The following is a 15723-nucleotide window of genomic DNA, read 5'->3' as shown; positions in this document are numbered from 1 at the left end:
CCTTTTAATCTCCTTGACCTATTTCGCCCAGTCTCCTCCTACTCCCCTTCCCTTTGGCAACCACTGGTTTGTTCTCTGTATCTATGCCTCGGTTTCTGTTTTGTTTTGTTTTGTTTTCTTTTTTTTTTTAAGATTCCATATGTAAGTGAAACCACATGGTATTTGTCTAGACTAAATTTATTTATTTATTTATTTTGCGGTACGTGGGCCTCTCACTGTTGTGGCCTCTCCCGTTGCGGAGCACAGGCTCCGGACGCGCAGGCTCAGTGGCCATGGCTCACGGGCCCAGCCGCTCCGTGGCATGTGGGATCCTCCCGGACCGGGGCATGAACCCGTGTCCCCTGCATCGGCAGGCGGACTCTCAACCACTGCGCCACCAGGGAAGCCCTAAATTTACTTTTAATTGGTCCTTTAACCTCTCTGTGTAGAATACCTAAGGTTCTAATAGTATTAGTGGTAGTACAAGTAGTTATTTCTCTCTGATGTATAACCAGCACCATACAAAGTTCTTTGCTTACATTATTTTGTTTAATCTTCACAATAACCCTGTGAGGTATATAGGCACACATATTATCCCCACTTTATAGATGAGGAAACTAAGCCTTAGAAAACTTAGGTCACTTGATTGTGGATCTCGTGTTCTTAACCATGTGTCTTCTGCTTCACTCCTGGAAAAAAGCTGTAAATTCTCACTGCCATTATTCCAAGGATTTCTGGGTCTTTTCTGAGATCTGTAAGCCTCCCTGAAATCACACATTTGCATCTATTGCTGTTTAGAGCCAAATTCTTTCCCTAACATATCTAGCAATGGATGCTTTATTTCACAACTAATTAAAAGAGAGAGGATGTCCCTTTATTATTTAATAATAATATTATTATTATTTTCATATAATTTGCTTAAGTGCCAATAATTTATTTTTACAGCTAAAGTACTGCATGGCTGTTTAGATCATTGTGTATATGCTTGAGTGAATTTGGTGTCCCTGTATTTGTTATTTTCAGCAGAAGCAAATGACAGGGGAGGCACGCCAACTTTGGATAGGAATCCTGATGAGAGTTTGGCTACCCTCATCTTAATACTGTTTTTGCAACTCTAGGCATGAATATATGAAACCACCATGGAAAATGATACTGATATTCTGGAGAACCTTAGGGAATGGCTTCTGGTGCTGTACCAGAACATAGAGACAGTTTTCAGTGAAAATATTTAATAACTTCTAGATGCTTTGATATCCATTTAGATGTGAAGGTGATAACTACATGTAGTTATCAGCTTAAAATTCATACTTGTTCAATCTATACTTAGGTGGTAAAAAACACTCTCTTCTAGGACATAGAAGTGTGAACAATTATGACAGGGTAAGAATACCATTTAGTCCTCTGCCTCTTGGCCCAGTTTATTTTAAGAAACTGGGAAAAACATTGTCCCATAAACTATACTGCTAGTCTTAGTAATATGAATAGCTTTTAGGAATGACTGACTGTATGATTGCTTGGAATCATTAGTTGTAAATAGTGGACCTTTGCACCTTTTGTATACTACCTTTCTGAGAGGCAAAGGTCTAAGCAATTTTCCCATGCTGTACTTATAAAGAAATATTTTGTTTCTGAACTAAAAGATATTTTAAGTAAATACATGAAGCCGTAGAGTAAGAGTGTTTAGGTTTATTCTTTCACTTCAGATTATTTATTTTCCTTTGGGTGGTATAGGAAAGCCCAAAGAGCTTGAATTTGCCTGTGCCTCATAGTATTGTATCAATAGTAGGTTACTCTTATTTTCAGCCTGTGTGCTAGCTGTAACTGTACTTATCGCTTCTTTCTCTTGTGCTTCAGTGGGAAGACCCCTTATTTCTTGCTCTGAAAAATTTAGACTGTTAAATTTTACTTAACCATTTCAACGTGAAGGCCTCCTTCCGGTAGAAGCCTCTTCGTTTGTGAAACTTCAGGATATTGCTTTTAATAAACTTTAAAAAAAATCAGTTTCATATTGTGTTTTTGAAGTTGTGGATGTAACTGAGTTTTGTCATAGTCACTAAGATTTTCAACACCTTTTGTGTCACTGTTAGTGGAAAGGAGGGACAAAGGATAGAAGGAAAAGAGGAAAGGAAGAATTGAATTGGAAAGTATTGATAATGGCTAGCATTGTTCAAATCTGACATTGTTAGATTGTCACATTTTTCTTCCAGAGGTACCAGGAAATTCTGAGGCTTATCGTGGAAAGTTTCTATATGTGTTTAAGGTCCAGTCTGAGCTTGGAAATGTGCTTATGTGTATGGAGTTGTGACAAACTGTGGTAGACACTCGGAAAGATTAAGGAATGGAGTGTTCTGATTGATAATTCAGTAGCAGAATTGCTTAAGACTATGATAGGAAGTGCCCATGACTTCAGAACTCCCTTAGGATATACAAGTTTATTGGTTAATTTCTGTACTGTATGTTTTAATTCACGTGTTTTACTTAGCATTGATGTTAAATACTTAATTTTCTTAAGCAAAGTAACAGTATTTAAAAGAAATATAAGAATTTAGTGGCATTGTTGACTCTGTTTTTGCTTTTTTTTTCTGAGTTAATCTCTAGGGAAATATAATTTCTCCAAATAGTTCACAGGCACAAATGAAGAAAAGTTGAGAAGCCTGTGAGAAGTGGTAGCTATTTGAAAAATATTTAATTAGAAATGTGAGATATTTAATTGGGAAAACATTTAAAAAAACAGATTAAAAAGAGACAGTGAGGGGTTTAATTCTTTTTGCAGAATTTGGAGAAAATATGCCCAGCCCTTTCATATTATTCAATCAAAGTTTATTTCGTTTTATTTATGTAAATAAGACTCAAGTTACGAACACTTTAGATCAAGACGTTTTCTGATTGGTTACCATATGTATCGGGTTGGCCAAAAAATTCATTCAGGTTTTTCCGTAAGATGTTACGGAAAACCCTGAATGAACTTTTTGGCCAACCCAATATATATTTTTGTATATATTTATTTAAAAAACATAAATAGAAAATATTTTGGCTGCATAATGATCATTTCAGAAACATAAGATTATTTAAAAATAACAAAGCTCTTATATTGTAAAACAGCTTTAAAACTCATCCTAGAAAGTAAAATTATATTTGGAAATTTTGTTCTTTTTTTCCGCGAAATATCACCTCATGATTGTGTTTTGCAGTGTTTGAGATGTTTTTACAAACAGATTGAATAAGAAAATTAATTCATTGTTCATCTGAATATTGCATTAAAGATGCAGTTTTTAATAAGTTGTCATTATACTGTCAAGTCATATGTTTTGAGAGTTTGGAAAAAGTTTATAGACGTTTGATGTGGTAGTAAGAAGAATGAATTTGAAAGTTTTAAATTAAGACTTCACAAGCATATGCATTTAAAAAATAGGGATTTTCTTTTGGGGGGCATTGTTTCTTCATCATACCTCATCAGCAAACTGTTCATGGAAATAGAGTTTTCTGGAATAGACCAGAAGATTGATGTAGTTCTGAATTCAACGGAATTCTGTAACTTTATTACGATTGCAAAAGGGACTAGAATTAGTTCTAAGGTTGAAGATGATGGAAACTGAAGCCTAAAGAGTCTTAAGCAACTTGGGCAAGGTATTTTCATGGCAAGGATCCATGTTTCCTGGCTTTTACTCCAGTTCTTTTTAGTTACATCGTGAGTTAGTAGAGACTTGTTTAAAGGTGGCTAAAGTCAAGGGACTTAATGATGGTAAAGACAATTATTGTGAAGATTAAAAAAAAGATTAGGAGAAAGCTAAGTCTTTATTTTTGGTATCATTGTTGATTTTGCAGAAGTGTGGCTATCTTCCCTACTGAAAAATAGAGTAAATTTACATTTTAGGTTCAACTTTTATGAGTGATGAGTTACAGAAAAACTAGTAGAAGTAGCATTGAGTATATATGTGTGTATGTACTAGGGATAAGAGCGCTAAAACTAGGTCTTTCACATCTCTTCTAGCACAATTCAATGCTTGACGTTTATGCTAGCGACCTTGTGGGTGTGTCTGAGGACATTGGTCTAGGACTTGGGCCCTGTAAAGAGCTGCTTTACATTGTGATACAAGATTTATTATAAAAATGTTAAATTCTGTTCATGGTTTATAAATTTGGAGATTAGATAATCTCCGTAAGCAACCTTGTTATCTTATATTTATATTCATTAGACTAGGAATTCACTGATGTGGATTTTACTGCTTTCAGCAACTGTAGAGGCTTAGAATTGCTGGGGAAGGAAAAAATTGCCCTCTGCCCTTTTTAGGTTCTTCTAGCTGGTCTAAGAATTAAATTGACATGAGATAGATTAAAAGGAGAAAATCAAATTTAGTTATGTATGTACGAGGTCTCCATCAGAAAAATGAGGCCCCAGGTAGGCAATTGAGGTTTATATGGCATTTGAGAGGAGAAGGGGCTAGGGGTTTGGTACTTCAAGTGGGAGGAAAACAATTATAGGAAGATGGAAAAGCAAATGTTGGGTAAACAAATGTTTGCTCTGCCATGCAGGGACAAGGGGACACAGAGAGGACTTGGTCTCCGGGGCCTGCCAAGTTCCTCCTACCACACCTAGCCCATTTTCTTTGTAGATCTCTCTGTTGATAGTGCTGTTCCTGAACCAGGCCCTTTATCTAAATTCTTCTAGGCAGTTAAAGGGCAGGTAAAAAGAAAGACTTCCTGAGTCTTCTGTTTCTTAAAAATAATCAGTCTAAAATAATCCTTATGCCAGAGAGAGACATGGGGTGGCAAATTTTGTTCCCCTGCAGAATCGTGGACTTAAAGGCAACCTTGTAGGGGACTTTCCTGGCGGTCTAGTGGTTAAGACTCTGCGCTACCAATGCAGGGGGTGTGGGTTTGATCCCTGGTCAGGGAACTAAGATCCCACATGCTGCGTGGCACAGCCAAAAAATGAAAAAAAAATTTAAAAAAAGGTGACCTTGTAGATCAACTAGTTAAAACTGTTGCAGAGTTTAATTCATTTGCTTAAGATCACACAAGTTAGTGGGAGACATGGTAAGGAAAAAGCACAAGAGGTAATGTGTCAGAACTGAGGCATGGCATTTGTATGAGAAAGTAGTTTGAAGGGAAATCAGGATGAAGTTTGAGAATAGCTTTGTGACCTTATGCAAGTAAGTAACTTTACCTTTTCTGGGTGTCATTTTCTTCATGTTATAAAGTGAGTATGTAGATCATTAATACTTCTTATTTCTTCTAAAATTTGATGATTCCAAACTACTTTTCCTCTAAAGCTAGAAATATTTTTGGTTTTTCTGATTATCAAATGACTATATAAAATAGATATTTTTGCTTGTGAATTAAGTAGAAGATGAAGTGTATCCACCACCGTTAGCATTTTGGTGAATAGCCCTTTAGGTCTTATCATTTTTTTTTCTTAATAAATTTATTTTATTTATCATTTGCGTGTCTAATCTGTACAAGACACTTTCAGATACATTGGATACAGTGATGAACAGGGCAAAGTTTCTGTCCTAACGCACTTTACAGTCTCCTGATCAGAATAATAGAGCAACATTTCTCCTATTGACCTGATACCCGTGATCCCCTTGGCCCCCAACACTAACCTTTCTTAAAAAACAAGGGTGGGAAGGGACATGCCTGGACCAGCTCTGAGTTTCTGTTTCCTGTGAGAGCAGGGTTGTGAGTGCATGTTGAAAAGGGGACCATCTTTAGCTTACTGTCCTTCATACTATGCCCTTCTCTCCCTGCTCTCCCCACCCTCCCCAAACAGAGACTGGTTGTGGGGGATGGGGGAAGGGGCACTAGGGAGAAAGGGACCTCTGTCCACTGCAATTGGAAGGGGGAAGGGTATTTGGGGGCTGCTTGACCCATCCGTCCATTCCTCCACACCCATCATCTCTCCTTAAAGAAAACAAAAAGTCTGCTCGTCTTTTTACTGTCTCAATGAATCCTTGTGGATTTTTGGCAACTTCGGGAGTCAGTGGCATTTTCATGGGCAAGGACCCAACCTACCTACCCTTCAGATACCTAGCAAATCAACTTTTGGTACAGTATCTGTCTGTGGAACCACTGTCTTTTAAATTCAATGAATATCATAAAAGTTGGGTCATTTGATTGAATTTAGTGAGTCATAGTGTGTCATTGGAGGAATTACACCAAGTTTTGATGGTTAGAGAGTTATCTCATAGCTAAAGCTTTGGACTCTGCAGTCAAATTCCTAACCTGGCAGTCACGTTGAGGGAGGGATGGCTTGCTGGGAGTAGTGAGGAGATAAAGTCTAGTCTAGTTAGTCTGTAGTGAGAAGTGGGTGTTAAACACATCTGTTGGGCAGATGATCTGTACTGTAAATATTCCCCCTTCCTGGAGTGGATGATTGAGAGTTAACTAGAGCTATTTCCTGCTTGAGGTGGTATCACAGTATATGTATTATTTATATCTGTGCTTCCTACAACAAAACAGAAGCAAGAGGTTGGCATGCAGAGGAACTGGAAGAAAGGCCTTAGATTTAAAGCTGATCTTTGTTTTAAATAAGCTGAATATTCTACGCCAATGACTCATTCTTTGTGAAAGAATATGCTGTTTGGCCTTTTCAGGGGAACTACAGTTGCATCCTATGATTTAGCATCTCAATGAGGGCTTATTCATTAGTTGAACAAAGGCTTTTTCTAGAAATGGGGATTATATTGTCAGTAATTTTAGAGGGAAAATGTCATTGTCCATTTTCATAGTTAATGTGGTGACCAGGGAAAATAGGCTCTTTTAGAAGTTTTGAAAGTATATGGGAAACATTTTATACTCGATTCCTTTTTTTCTATTGGGAGAGTTTTGTGCTGACAGATTTTGAAGCATATATAAAATTTATGATATATAAGATACAATTTACAAAGAAACAAAACACTAGTTCTTTTAAATATTCTAATTCTTGATGTTTCTTCTTTTAAATAATCAATTAATTAAATTTTGGCTGTGTTGGGTCTTCGTTGCTGCACGAGGGCTTTCTCTAGTTGCGGCAAGCAGGGGCTACTCTTTGTTGTGGTGCGCGGGCTTCTCACTGCAGTGGCTTCTCTTGTTGTGGAGCACACGTTCTAGGCATGTGGGCTTCAGTAGTTGTGGCATGCAGGCTCAGTAGTTTTGGCACACGGGCTTAGTTGCCCCGCAGCATGTGGGATCTTCCCAGACCAGGGCTCGAACCCGTGTCCCCTGCATTGCCGGCAGATTCTTAACCACTGCTCCACTAGGGAAGTCCTTTGATGTTTCTAATGTTTTAAATTAGAGTGTACTATATAGATCATAGTTTTATTTTTTAATTCCCCTACACATTTATAAATAACAAGAGAGTTTCAGTAGTTTGACAAAAAATTTTGAAGGTCATGGAGCAGTTGTAATTTTCCCCATTGATTATTAAGATCACTTTGCATACTTGCATGGTCAATTTTACTGCCTGTGATAATGTGGTAAAGTGGGGACTGCCTGTAGTTAAACATGAAATAGGATTGAGAAGGGACTCTGGAAATACATTATCATTGTCAGGTGGCATAAAGGAACTGCTTGAGGTTACAGATGATAATTTTTGAATGAGAATAGTTATAGTTACCAGTTGCCTCTCCAGCCCCATTCAACTGGAGTGGTATAGGTAGAGAGCTGAATTTAAACAGGTTTTGGTGGAGAGTTGGGAATGGGGTGGTGGCAAGGGAGTTTAAGGTAAATGCAGTGGAGTAAGTATAGTAATAATTGACTATGGGATTTAAACTGAATAAGGAGAGAGAGAATATCCACTAGTGAACAGGGTGGTAGCATAGGTGGATTGAAGGGTTTTTGAGATGTCAAAAGGATTGTTGGAGTCTAAAGGGAATGTTCTGAAAAGATGAGTGGTGGAAAGAAAGTAGGATGAGGAAGTTGAGATTAAGAAGGGATTTCAGAAATTGAGGTAGGAGAAGACAGTTGGAGAAAAGGTAGGATGAGTGTATTGGAAGGATCATCCCCATGAATGTTGAAATCACTAAGAATTATGATGGGGTGGTATCAGAGAGAGTGACAGTGAGTTAGGAGCTATAAATAAGGTAATAGAGGGAAGTAGTGAATTGGAGGCAGCAAAAACTTATAGTAAACTGGAGTACTTGGTGGTGTAGTCTCATGACTATAAAAGCTGAGCCCCAATGAAAATAGTCTTGATGTTCCCAAGGCAGGAAGTGGTAGATAGCTGTGAGTGTTTAGGTAAGTGAGGGTCAAGGGAATGTCTTCCTAAGAACAGGGAGAGTTCTGGGGTTCCCCCTTGATTTTTTTTTTAATAAATTTATTTATTCATTTATTTAATTTTTGGTTGCATTGAGTCTTCACTGCTGCACACGAGTTTTCTCTAGTTACTGAGAGCGGGGCCTACTCTTCGTTGCGGTGCGTGGGCTTCTCATTGCGGTGGCTTCTCTTGTTGCGGAGCATGGGCTCTAGGCATGTGGGCTTCAGTAGTTGTGGCACATGGGCTTCAGTAGTTGTGGCTCGCAGGCTGTAGAGCGCAGGCTCAGTAGTTGTGGTGCACGGGCTTAGTTGCTCCGTGGCATGTGGGATCTTCCCGGACCAGGGCTCGAATCCATGTCCCCTGCATTGGCAGGCGGATTCTTAACCACTGCGCCACCAGGGAAGACCCTAAGGCTATCATTTCTTCCACATTTATTGGTTGGAATTTTACAGCTGTTGCAATCTTGACCTCTGGTAAAAACTAACGTTTAAATCAGAGCTGTTATATCAATGTAAGTAGGTTGTCCATAACCCCTACCTGCTACCTGCCAGTTTAGATTTGTATTGTGATATTTAGTTAGTAGTTCCAGTGAAATAGGTCGCTAGTGTCCACTTCAGGTTCTAGATTTACTTAAGAAACAGTGTTTCTAATTATAATTCTCTGCATTATAACTATATGCTACTTAAGGGTGTTTCAGTGCTTCCCCTCTAACCCATGTCTCTATATTTTATTTTATTTTATATTTTTTTAATATTTAAAAAATATTTTTTTAATATTTTATTTTGATAGTTCTCTTAATTATGGGTAGTAGATTGAATTATAAAATATGTTCATGAACTAAGGAGAACCTTAACAAGGGAAGTATGTGAACTTTGAGAGAGTGGAATAAACTTTTAAATGACTACACTAAATTGAACAGCTGTCTGGAAATAGAAACAATTCAGTTAAGGCTAAATTAATCACTGTTTAATTATAAAGGGAAAACAAGTGATAATAAAATAGTTATTGCTTTACAAAGCATTCACTTGAATTATACATTGAAGAAATTTAAACTCAGTCTGCTTTTACTATGCCATGGAGCATGTTTCTAGGTTACTTTCCCTTATGACTAGTTGGTATTCATTGAAGGAATTCAAACCAAATATGATATATTTGCCTAACTGTAGTTCAAATTGAGGTAGCTTTGTACATTTGCAGAATAAGAAATTTAATGTTTTGAACGGAAAGTTATAAATTACAAAATGAAGTAAATTGCAGTGTTAAAATGCTCTATATATCTGAAGTGGGACAGATTGGGAAAGTTAAACGCAGAATAAAGAATGATTATTGTTCTTTTTTAGAATTCACAAATCATTCATAAGACAAAAACTTAGAGACCATTGATGTTGAAGGAGAACTTCAGAACCTGCCTGGTTTTAAAAGTAGAATGCCTAGCATAATGCCTTTCCCATTGGAACCCAATAAGCATTTATGGCTTTCATTAATTATGACAGTTAAATTTTCATTTATAAGATAATTGGTAATACCTAAACATGTGACAGTAATAATATTTCTTCTTTGTATTTTAGACTATCCCCATAAGTATGGTCCACAGGGGGGCTGTGCAGATCACTCAGTATTTGAAAGGATGAGGAAGTACCAGATGACTGGTGTGGAAGAAGTAACACAGGTAAGGATTTTAATACAAACTTGTGTTTAAGAAATGGAAGTGAACTTGGGTATGTGTTTCTGCATTAAAAATGTATGTTCTAGGATTTCTAAAAGATTTATACTGCCGTCAGGAAATATTTATATTTTTTAATGCTCAAAGAGGCCAAGTAACTTGCTTATAATAAAGGTGTGATGCTGCAATTTGAGTACAAATCTGCATGACCCAAAAAACATAACGTGTCCAAAATATTCTCTTACATGTTTTATCATAAAATTAAAAAATATCCAGTCTGAACATGTATTTTGTAAATGTGTTTGTATTAATATGAAAATTAGAGTGACCAACTTCCCCCTGGTTTGCCTGAGACTTCTCCAGTTTAACATTGAAAATCATGTGTCTCTAAGCAAACCAAGATGGTTAGTTACCCTAATAAAAATCATCATACTTTTGATATTTTAATCGTAAGTTTTTCTGCCGTTGACTGTTGACGTTTTATTCTTTTTTTGACCTCCTTTATTTCATTTATAGGTGGTAGTTTTATGGTTATTTAAAACACAAGTTTAAAATTTTAAAAAATTTATTTTTATAATAAAACATATATTTTGAACATCCGTTCTAAAAGTAGTAGCATGGATTAACATTTCTTGAGTCACAAATGCAGATTTGTATGTTTCTTGATCTGCAAAATGGCATAAATAATACCATTTCAAATGGGTCTTTTAAGTCTAAGTGAGATTTTATTCTTGTATTCATTGAACAATTTTGTATTGATCTCCCATATGTCAGAAGATCTGTGATAGGTTCTGGGAATATGTGGAAATTAAGATGAAGGCTTGTCCTCACAAAGTTTTTAGTTTAATTGGAGACACAGAAAAATTGAAGATAGTAAGAAATGGAAGAAGATTAAGCAAAGAGTGATATTCTACACACAAGAAGACTAGTTAACCTAGCCTTGCAAGTGTTTGAGGACAATAATCAGAAACTAAAAGAAAAAGCAGAAGTTAGGTTGACCATGAAGAGATGGAAAGAGGAGGAACAGTATATACAAGGCCAGAGAGATAGCAAGACCAGTAAAGAATTCTTAACTTCAGAGTGAGGTGCAAAACTAGAGACAAGGAGACTAATTACGAGTTGTTGCAGTTATTCAGTTGAGAAGTGATAGTGGCTTGTACTAAGGTATCGGCAATGTGGATAGAGAGGCTGAGAGTATAGATTGCTAGATATAATACAGTTTAACAGTGGCTAGACACAACATTTAATATACAAATGTAGGTTGTATTTTTTTATATCAGCAGCAGACCACCAGAAATGTCATGTAAGAGAGGACACCATTAAAAATAATATCAAGAATATTATGTATCAAAGAATAAATGTAACAACGAATTATAAGACCTGTATAAGGAAAATTACAAAATTTTATAAGAAATATTACAGATGATTGATTTTATTATGGAGAGATATACTATATAAAATGGAACATAATACCTAATATAAAAACATTAATTTCCCCATATTGATTTGTAGATTCAGTGCAATTCCATACAAATTACAACATGATTTTTCACAGCACTTGATGGGTCTAAAATGTTACAAGGAAAAGTGAAGGCTAAGAAGAAATGAGGCCCATCTGAAGGTGATGAACAGGAAAGAGAGATGTACCCTGGAAGATATTAAGACTGACTCTAGTAATTGAGAGTGTACTTTCAGCATAGGGATGTACAAATTGACCAGAGGAATAAAATTGAGTGCTCAGGAACAGATCCATATGTATATGAAACTTTGTTATGTGGTAGAGGTGAAATCTCAAATCAGGGAGGAAAATAGAGACTATTGAATAAATGGAGCCAGAGAAAATGTTTATCCATTTGGAAAAAATGAAGTTGGATCTTCATCTCACATTATATTTAAAACAAAACAAAACTCTATAAAGTACTAAAACGAAAACTTTGAAACTCTTAGAACAGGTAAGTGGAGATTTCCCTTTCCAGCTGTGATAGAGTAACTGGTATCCAACTAGCCATCCTGCAAAAAACAACTGGAAAACAAAACAAGAACAACAACAGGAAAAAGAAACAATTGTTTTCAAATATTGGCCAACAGGCAGTACAGGATTGAGTTACCTGAGAGAGGAGAAATAAGTATCTCTGTGATTTCCCTGACTTTTTGACTGGAGGCAAAATTTTAGGAATGGCACAATGAAGGGCATTTCAAGAAGAGTAAGAAGTGCACAGCGCTGTTGCACAATTGAAGAGATATGTTCAGGTTCTGGAAGACTGAGGTATCTGGATTTATGGACATAGTACCTGAGAGGAGAGAGCTATGCTGAAAAAAAGCTCTAGATATCTGCACAGGGGTCGCCTTGAATCTTAGCCGGATTCTAAGCTGTTCATGAACAGGGTGAGAGTCTATGAGAAAACTACCCGAGAAAGAAAAACTACTGAGGAATCTATGAACTGAAACAACAATCAGAAATTGTACTTGGTAGAGATCCCAAGCCATGCTCGGAGTAGGCTAATCTCACCCTAGACTAAAGGCTACTCCAGACCTGTCCTAACTAAGCTGAAAAACCAAGCTTCAGAAAGATCAAGGTGATTTTCAAGTAAATTAGTTGCCTGTCAGAGCAAAGCTCAATAATACTTGTTAAAGAAGGACACTGAATGCAGATACTCAACGATGTAGCATGCAGAATGTCAGATGTTCAGAAAACATTGCTAGATGACCAGAAGCTCAAGAAGTTGGAAAAGGTGATCCATAATCAGAACAAAATACCACCCAGTTAGAAACAGACTAGAAATTACAGGCATTAGCACATGAGGGCTTTGAAACAACTAATATTAATGTGTTCAAAAAAACTATGAAAACAAAGAGAATAGTAATTATAATAAAAGAACCAAATATAATCCCCTAGTGGGGATTTATCTAGTAATTGACAAACAGGTTTTCAAAGTTATATGGAAATGTAAAGGACCTAGAATAGCCAAAACAATTTTCAAAAAAGAACAAAAGCTAGAGGACTTATACTACCTGATTTTGAGATTTACTATAAAGCTACAGTAAATCAAGATGGTGTCATCTTGACCTCAGGATAGACTTACAGGTCATGGAACAGAATACAGAGTCCATATCCATTTGGCCAGTTGATTTTCACAAAAGTCCCAAGGTAATTTAAAGGACGAAAGAGCAGTCTGACAGATAGTACTGGAACAATTGAATATCCATAAAAAAAAAGAACCTCAACTTATACCATTACACCTTATACAAAAATAAACTCAAAACGGATAATAAATCTGTATGCTTAAAGCTAAAACATAAACTTCTAGATAAAAACATGGAGGAAATTTTTGTGACTTTGGAATAGACAACAATTTCTTAGGACACAGAAATACCCTGCTGAAAAAAATTACGAACTCGACTTTGTCAAAATTAAAAACTTCTCAAAAGATACAGTTAAGAAAATGTAAAAAGAAGCCACAGACTGTGAGAAAAATGTCAGCAGTACATATATCTGACAGAAGGCTTTTCCAGAATATACCAAGAACTCTTATAACTCAGTTTTTAAAAAATGGTCAAACCTCAATTAAAAAATGGGCAGGGCTTCCCTGGTGGCGCAGTGGTTGAGGGTCCGCCTGCCGATGCAGGGGACGTGGGTTTGTGCCCCGGTCCGGGAAGATCCCACATGCCGCGGAGCGGCTGGGCCCGTGAGCCATGGCCGCTGAGCCTGTGCGTCCGGAACCTGTGCTCCGCAACAGAAGAGGCCACGACAGTGAGATGCCTGCGTACAGCAAAAAAAAAAGGGCAAAAGCATTTGAAAAGACACTTGACAAAAGAAGATATTAAAAAATATTTTGTATTTTGAAGTAGGGAAACACTTTGAATAAGGCATGGAATCTTTGACTATTAAAGAATTGATGTATTTCACTCTATGAAAATTAAGAGTAAAGGACACCTTAAAGTGAAGACAGTGATAAACTTTGAAACAATATTCACAATTCATAACATGGACAAAATATTGTTGTCAAGAAATAGAGAAGTAGTCCTTCTCCTGTTTAGAACAACTAATAGAGACCAACCTGACCTCAAAATACGAATATTTTAAAAAATATATGTTATGTTTGTGTCTGCATGTGTGTGTATTTGTTAGAAGGAGTTGGAGAGATAACAAAGCTGTGAAGAAGTGTGGGACCAGATCTTAGGGAACAAAGAGGGCACTTAGGAAGGTGAGCCTGACGTTTGGGGCTACCTTTTCTCTAGCTGTATCTTCCAGTTCCTGAGGAGGTAGCTAAGAGACTGAAAAGCTGAATAGAACCCTCCAGATTCTTGAGGCTAAAGATAAAACTACTATTTCGGGACTTCAGGTTGCGATCTTGAATGAAGGGCTGCTCCCTAGAAGTAAGGGTGAATCAGAAAGTGTTCTGCCTCCCCTCACAGGGGTTAAAGTCTCACACCACATCTTAATCTCTGATTGGATTAAGGTAATCGAGGATTACTAGTGCACCAAGGCTCATTGCCTGCCAGAAGTGAAAACAGATCTTCTCTTGAGAAAGATATCATTACTTGAAGCCTCAGATTATATCTATGGTTTTCCATGCACATTGTCTGGCACTCAGTTCAAAATAATCAGCACATTAGCAAATGAGACAACATGATGGAAGAGTGAGAGGGAAAAAATTATTTATCAGACATTAGCCATTCAAGAATAAATGACAGGTATACACCCTCAGAGAGCTTACAGTATAGCTGGGGTGTCAGACATGTAAACAACCTAAAGGTATGTGAATAATGAAATGATCAGACACAGATACAGACTTTATAACAAGTACATAAAGAGGAAATTAAAAATTTCAGCAGAAAATTGAAAATGAACAAAAGAACCTAATGGAAATTCTAGAATGGAAAAATATAACAACAGAAACGAAGAATTTGACGGGCTTAGACCTGAATAGTACGTCATAAAAAAATAGGGTAAACCACTTAGAAACAAAAGTGTAGAAAATACAGAAAAGAGCTTTAAGAGACATAGGTGTTACATTAAAAAGGCCTAAAGTATGTGTAATTGATATCTCAGAAGGAGAAAAAATGAGTGAAATAGGGACAGATGGTGGCTGAGAATTCCACATATGACAGAGAATATCAAACAACAAATTTAGTAAACCCTGTAATTAGCGCAGGAAAAGTCTTTCACAAAGAAAATAACACTAGCACAATATTAGAGAAGTCTAAAAACCAAAGAATATACTCTTAAAAGCAACCAATAAAAAAAGTCTAGTCACCTTCAGAGAAGCAACAGTAAAAATGACAGCTCATTTCTCATTGGAAACAGTTGAAACCAGAAGACAATGGAATGTGCTGAAACAGTAACTGCCATCCTAGAATGATGTACTGAGCGAAAATAGATAAAAGTACAATGAAGACAGTAACTAAGAGAACAGTCAAACATGGAGTTGTCAAGGGAGAAGGAAATTATAAAATGTGAGTGTAAATTTGGAATTGTGGCTTAAAATTTAATTAATTTAAGTTGAATTCTCTATTACTCTGTCATCAAAATTCACTTAACATGGTGCTTTTAGATGTCAACAAATGTTTAAGTGCTTGGATTCAATAGCAGTGTTAATTATTTAAACAAATACTTATTGAGTGTCTACTGTTTGCCTGTGAAGTGTGTGTTAGCTGATAGCAGTATAGTGAGACGCAAACACTGAGAGAATTTCTTCTTTCCAGAACTCTCATTCTAGTGGTTGAAGTAATGGTGGTGGGCTGGGGACAGAAAATAAACAAATAACCAAATGATAAACTGTAAAGGACATGGGTACATGGTTCTGTGAGGTGGTATGATGGGTGAATTGGTCTTTGCTAAGTC

The 15723-nt window shown here is 36.6% G+C and overlaps 1 protein-coding gene across 2 annotated transcripts in view; it reads left to right on the top strand.

The window, feature by feature from the left end:
- Nucleotides 1-15723, top strand: part of ADAM10 (ADAM metallopeptidase domain 10) — a 135657-nt gene that overhangs the window by 70286 nt on the left and 49648 nt on the right. For both annotated transcript variants that reach the window (XM_060150901.1, XM_060150891.1), the window contains exon 5: nt 9784-9884. In XM_060150901.1, the coding sequence (XP_060006884.1) occupies nt 9784-9884 (101 nt within the window). The remainder of the gene's footprint in view (nt 1-9783; nt 9885-15723) is intronic.

Source organism: Lagenorhynchus albirostris, chromosome 1, assembly GCF_949774975.1.
Source record: "Lagenorhynchus albirostris chromosome 1, mLagAlb1.1, whole genome shotgun sequence".
NCBI classification, from domain to species: domain Eukaryota; kingdom Metazoa; phylum Chordata; class Mammalia; order Artiodactyla; family Delphinidae; genus Lagenorhynchus; species Lagenorhynchus albirostris.
The sequence above is the reverse complement of the archived record's forward strand: the minus strand, read 5'-3'. Positions and strand labels throughout refer to the sequence as shown.